Source organism: Megalops cyprinoides, chromosome 2, assembly GCF_013368585.1.
Source record: "Megalops cyprinoides isolate fMegCyp1 chromosome 2, fMegCyp1.pri, whole genome shotgun sequence".
NCBI classification, from domain to species: domain Eukaryota; kingdom Metazoa; phylum Chordata; class Actinopteri; order Elopiformes; family Megalopidae; genus Megalops; species Megalops cyprinoides.
Genome location: NC_050584.1, coordinates 61,977,479 through 61,984,072, shown reverse-complemented (window position 1 = coordinate 61,984,072; position 6,594 = coordinate 61,977,479). Strand labels below are relative to the sequence as shown.

Below are 6,594 nucleotides of genomic sequence, written 5' to 3'. Positions count from 1 at the left end.
GAGGGAGAACTGTGGCCTGGATAAGGAGCTGCGTCGCGTATGTGGTTAGGAACGGGCGAATCCTCCTGATGTTGTGGAGGAGGAATCGGCAGGTCCGTGACGTGCGAGCAATGTACTCCTTGAAGTCCAGGTTACTGTCGAGGGTGATGCCCAAGCTCTTTGCTGTCCGAGAGGATGGTATTGTGGTGCCATCGAAGGTGATGGAAAGGTCATGCAGGGGGGAAGGGCCGGCTGGGATGAAGAGGAGATCGGTTTTACTGAGGTTCAGCTTCAGGTGGTGGGATGTCATCCATTTGCCATCAAGTTATTCATTAAGTGACCAAGAAACATGTAGAAGACCTTAATCTTGACTGCACATTTTGCTCATCAGCCTAAAAAAAAAGAAATTACCCCATATAAACTCAACCATTTCCAAATATCTCTCTGTTGCTGAATAACCTCTGTCGCTGTATGATTTTGCCATGTTGATTAATTCGCAGCAGCTGTCTGGGATACCCTCAGCACATTCTAGAAATGACAACGGGGACAGCACAGAGTTCCAGCAGCACAGGAAAAGGCGTAACGCTAGCTCTGATAAATTTGTGACTAAATGACGATGTAAAATCTGCAACAGGTGAATCATCTATCTTAAATTCCAGTTGCCTGAATACATGCATTTCACAATTTTGCCAGAAAGATGGGGGGATGACACAGAAACCGTTCACAAAAGTGAAATGATGTCGGCGGGGTTGTGGTGCGCTTTTTTTGTTTTTAACCACTACTCCTTTTAAACTGAAGCTTCTCAACTTTCATGAAGACATTAGCAGAGATTTGCTTGTCACACATCTGCATTTTGAAGTCTGGCACACTCACTGTGACCTACTCTATCATGAAACTGTGTCATACAAACAGTTCTGTCAGTAGATGCAGACGGGGGGAGGCTGTAACACACCCAGAAAAAGTAGATACAGGAAGCAACACTAGCCTCATTTACACATGCTGTATCTCACAGCTGTGCCGCATATCAGGGGGCTGCACAGTCAGAATCCTTCTAGAGACGCAGAGCAGTGTCATCAGTTTCGCGTCACACAGGAAGGGCCTGAACTCACAGCATCTAGAGGTGTTAGCAGCACCCATGGCCTGGCTCGGAGGACTGCACCCGACAGCAGAAAGAAGGGCTAAAGATTTTATTGCTGCGGAATGCGCTGGGTACGTCACATACTCCACCGTGCTCTGCGTTGGGTCAGCATGCACCGCACGTACATTTATGTACACGTTCAAATGTTAAAGCCCCGCAGCTCCAAGCAAGGGTTCGAGCACTGAGCTGGCTACTGTGCTTTGTGCACATGTGTGTGTGCGAGGGGTCAAATTTTTTGCAACCAAAATTGCAACTGTCTCAATTTTTTTTTTCACACCTACGTTTTTAAACCCCTATATTTAACCAAATGTGGTCTGTGATGACAAATTATGATTGTGGGGGGGCTGGGGGTGGGTGGTAAGGGGGAGGTGTGAGTTCTAGTTTGTCTGATAACTAGTTTCCGTCAAGGTGGCAGGGCACATGATGTACTGTGACACTGTGAAACTATTTCCAGGCACGTTAATATAAAAATACATCACCAATACCGTCTGCCCAAGAGCCGTCCTCTGCTGGTACACTGCATCTAGCCTGGCCTGACCTGAGATCGGAGAGATGATGTCCCATTGTCGCAAGCTTTTCGTGGTGGCTGCTGTCCTTGTCGTCATAGGATGCGTGACCTCAGTGTCGGGCAGCTGTGAGTATCCTGCCCGTGCAGATGGATGTTTTGACAGCGTGAGTGCTGTACGTGTTGCAGTTGCAAGAGGTGTGATTTTCGGAATGGAGAAGCTGAGCAGTTGGCAGCAGTGTGGGGTAGTGGTCAGCAGCAGGAGGTTGCTGTTTCATTTACCAAGTGGGGCATCGTTGCTGCACCTTTGAGTGAGCTGAGTGCTGTATTACTTCGGTAAACGTCCTCTGAATAAGCAAATGGGTGGATGCCTTATTGTAAAAACAGAGACTCTATACTGTGCAAGTCATCCTGGTAAGTGTAAGAAGATAATATGGTGAGGGCTGTCGAACAAAGACAGCTATTTCATAAGGACCATTTCAGACTCCACCAAAATGTTGGCACGCATCCCAAGCGGGGCACCGCTGTTGTACCCTTGAGCAAGGTGCTGAACCTGTACTGCTTTAGTAAATAACCAGTTGTACAGACAGATGTGTAAGCTACATACGTTGGATGAAACTGCCTGATGAGAGAATAATGAGTTTTCAGTCTGTGTCGGCAGACTCAGTGACTCAGCAGTCCTGAGTGTCGCAGTTAATTTCACTGCTGGGATGGATCAGAGTAGACCAGAACAGTGCTTGCTGTTTTAAGTTCCTTCTAAGCTATAAAAGGTAATAGTGATGTGAGAGTTGAATAGTGACCTTTATTTAATTTAATTTCATTTCATTTCATTTTATTTCATTCATCCGATCTTTACCCTGCTAAGTTAGTTGAGATCAAACTCTCATTTACAATAACATCCTGGCCAAGAGGCCCAACATGACAAAGTCAGATAATAAAAGATGAAGAAAAGCAACAAGAGGTTAAAACACAGAACTGCAAGACATTTAAGAGAAACATAAATCATCAGTTCAGTTAGCAGTAACAGGAACATCTTGATTTTGATTTGAAATATGGAGTATTGAGACTGTTTGAGGTGAAGGCAATGATTATTTATGATTCATCAGACTGAATTTTAAGACAAAAGAATTTAAGACTGTGAGGTGATGACTTAAAGATGAGGTCATAGAGGTCTTCTGAAAGTCATGCTGAAACATAAGTCTAAATAGAAGGAAAAATAAAAAAGAATCATTTCATTTCAAAGAGGCAGCAGAGAAATGTAGCTTCTCTGTCTAATATGGGTATTCCAAATTTCTCCATTCAGGCTCTGTGTCAAGGTCTTTCAATGGCAATACATTGATATTTTTCAAACTCTTCCCTCTCTAAATATGAAATGACTTGTGTACCTATGACATCTCCACTGGTGTCATAGGTATACATAGCACCTGCTATTTATACTAGTATTACGTGCCACTTATTGACTTGTAGTATCACTATGTGTTATGGATAATGTGATCTAGTCGTATTGAGATATATGGTAGTGTATTTCACTTCCCATAGTTTTCTAGGCTGTCTAGTTTCAGATCAGCAAAAGTTAACTTGTGGTAGCCCTTGAATGGTGGTCACACTCAGTGGTCTGGGAGTGTTGTTAGCCTGATTGGACACTGTTCCTCATTTAACTTGAATGGATACGCTTCTGTTCTATTGTGCTGGAAGCTGCTTTGGACAAGAGCATATGCTAATAGAGCATCTGCTAATCTGCTCAAGGTTTCTTCCTGATAGGGAGTTTTTCCTTGCCACTGTTGCCTTAGGCTTGCTCTCAGGGGGTCTCAGGCCTGGGAGCAATGTAAAGCTGCTTTGTGACAACTTGTTGTGTTGTAAAAAGCGCAATGCAAATAAAAATGAATTGAATTAAATTGAATTAGTTGAATGTAATGCAAAAGTTTAATAGTGAGTCAAAGTTGTTGGCACGCTGCTATGGTCCTGTGATCCTTTTGGTTGTATGGGCCTGTACCAACCCAGCTGGTATGACGACACAGTGTCGCAGCCATAGGACGCAATTAACACGCTGTAACAAATAGTGGCCAAAACCTGGACCTTGTTGTGCCATTATGTCATGGGCCGGGGGGCGGGGGTGGGGGGGGTGGGGGGGGCTTATCCTGTGATCATCTATTTCCTGTGATCTTCACCCCTGTTTGTTTAAAGGAAACACTTTCAGCCCAGACTCTTCTTTCGAATCCTTGTGTCACGACCTCAGAGATCGCACTTTTCTGTTTTTCTGACGTTTTTTTATACGCTGTCATCATGCGTAGCTTCTGGATGCTGGCGGTAGCCCTTACTCTGCTCGTGTGTGGCATTACAGCACAGGTCAAGAACTGTGAGTAGTACACCTAGCACTCACCTACAGCCGTCAGTAATAACGTGCTGCAGGACTTTTGACTGCGAACATCAGCAGTGTTTCAGTCGCATTCCCAGGATATTTACATTTACATTTATTTATTTAGCAGACGCTTTTATGTATATTTTATTTTATCCAAAAGCGACGTACAAAAGTGCATACAGTAAGTATAGCAACAGTACGGGGACAGGATGTGCACAGTTCCACAATGAGACAGTAGTTCTCAGCTGAGAGGAAAGTCTATAGGATATCTATTGCTCTGTTTGGAATTGTGGGGTTGCCTGTTCTGAGAACCTAACCCCAGCCTTGCGTTTGTGTGCGTGTGTGTCTGTGTCTGTGCGGTTGGGGGGGCAAATTCAGTCTCGCGGAGGCACTTCATGCAGTAACAAAAAAACACTGAAGACCTCAGATTCAAATTCAAAGCTTTTCATCCCTTTCATTCTAACTTTTGTTCATGTTCACATCTCTGTCCCACCAGGGGACAAACCTGTGTGCCCAGGCAGTGGGTTTTTGGCTTTCGCCTTACATTCTATTGCATTTGATTAGCAAAAGCTCTTGCCCATAGCAACTTACATACACTGTACACAAGCTCTGCTCTGTACAGCTGAACATTTACTGAGGCATTTCCAGTTAAGTGTCTTGCCTGAGGGTACTAGTGGCCCACCTAGTAATGAAGGCAGCAAACTTTGGGTTATAAGACCTGCTTCTTACCACAATGCCAACCTGCTGTCCTCTCACTGAATGAGACTTTTTCAGGTCTATGTTGTGATACTAAAACCAAAAAAAGGTCAGAAAAGATCTGTCATCTCACAGCTGGAATTTTTTTTTTTGTTTGTTTGTTTTTGTTTTAACTGTGCTGCCCTGTTTTTCAGATCGCCGCCCGACTAAGGTCACCACCCAGTGCTGTAAGTCAGTGTCCCGGTCCAAAATCCCCCATGAGATCAGAGCCTACAAGCGGCAGAATGCCTTACACCCTTGTGTCGAAGCCATCGTGTAAGTGCTCTTCAGCAGACCAATCATCACTAATGACACAGCTAGGGTAAAGCTCAGATTGGATAGCGGGATTTTGAAATTGGAATTCTAGGATAAAAGTTGCTCTGTGGGTAATCAGAAGGCTCTGATTTTTAAAACAGAATTTTTAAAAAAATAAAAAGGCTTATATTATTGTTGTATCAAAGGTGACCAATTTATCTACATGACCAGACTTTCACTGTCTGAGTCCTGACCTGGTGTTTAGACTGGACTTTAAGTCACAGAATAAGGTCTAGAATGGTCTATCTAGTTAGTCTGGCCAATTGAGCAATAGATTGATAACTTTTTATGTTTAAATCATCCATGGCACTAGTATTGGTTAATTTTTTGATTGATTGATTGATTGAAGTGAAGAAATTGATTGTGAACGGACTACACAAATAAGAGTTAATAGTTAGTTAACAGTTAATAGTTAATCATAGTTAAGTCATTATTACATTACTGGCAAAATGTTTTTAAGGGCAGAAAACAAAAGCTTGCACTCACTTGTGAATAAAAGTTACAGAAAATGAACACAAGTTCAAAATTCAGTAATTCAACTGTAATACTTTCAAAACACAAAATTTCTGTAATGCAAGTGAGTGCACACCCTCTTCTTCACCCTGACAAGGTTTTTGTGCATAAAATTTAGCATATGCACCCAAAAATCAATTCAACATGACAAGCCTTCATTTTTAAGGTTTTGCACGTTTTTATTAGGATTGCAGCTCCAAACCAAACGTCAATATTTTGCGTGAACTGTGAAGTTTAACACACCCTGTAATTGTTTCATGTCTGATTTTTGTCTTTAAGATTTTACACAAACATGGGCAACATTTGTACCAACCCCAAGGCCAAATGGATAGCGGAGAAAATTAAAGGTACAGCGATCAAAATCATTGTATTCTGTATCTAGATTGCTGCCACGTACCAGATCAAGGACCTTGTGGTTAGAGTGTGTGCCCCATATTTTGTATGTTCAGTTGTACTCATTTAACTGTAGCATCTAAAATAGGGAAATTCATGGGGTTTTCTTGTCTTGGTTTTGTTCAATTGTTCTTGATAAAGGAACTCAAATATACCAAAACACATGTTCCTTTCGACTTATCTTGATATATTGTGACAATGTGATTCTAGCAGTATTGTGACAACAGTATTCCCCTACTGTAATGTCATAACAACATTGCCTTATTTGGCCTCGGAATTCTTGCAATAGGTTAATTGCCTCTTTGTGTTTCAGGACTCAAAGAAATCCATTGAGGAAGACAGGGGAAGAGACCTGAGGAAGGATGACGCTTATAATTTAGTATTGTCTCTGCCTTTAGCTTAACCTTCTTGTATGCACTTTTGTAAGTTGCTCTGGATAAGTGTGACTGCTAAAAGATTAAAACGTAATGTAATGTAATGTAATGAAGGATCTTACCCTTTTCTGAGCAAATTTCCCTCTTCTACCATAACCTTTTCTGTACCAATAAAAAAAAAAAAAAATTATTATTTTTAATCATATATTATTCTATTATTAGAGGCATTGTGGTAGTTAGGAATTCTCATGAAAAACATGCACTTTTTTCAGATAAAATAGCA

At 41.9% G+C, this 6,594-nt stretch overlaps 1 protein-coding gene across 2 annotated transcripts; it reads left to right on the top strand.

Moving 5' to 3' along the window:
- Window positions 1-1,632: 1,632 nt before the first annotated feature.
- Window positions 1,633-6,330, top strand: ccl34b.4 (chemokine (C-C motif) ligand 34b, duplicate 4). Of its 2 annotated transcripts, none has more exons than XM_036555014.1 (4): window positions 1,633-1,751; window positions 4,872-4,992; window positions 5,824-5,891; window positions 6,251-6,330. In XM_036555014.1, the coding sequence occupies exons 1-4, from the start codon at window positions 1,670-1,672 to the stop codon at window positions 6,268-6,270; spliced, it is 291 nt and encodes a 96-aa protein (XP_036410907.1). In that variant the 5' UTR covers window positions 1,633-1,669; the 3' UTR covers window positions 6,271-6,330. The 2 variants fall into 2 exon arrangements, with proteins under 2 accessions (XP_036410907.1, XP_036410908.1); XM_036555015.1 differs by lacking the exon at window positions 1,633-1,751 and adding an exon at window positions 3,852-3,978.
- Window positions 6,331-6,594: the final 264 nt, after the last annotated feature.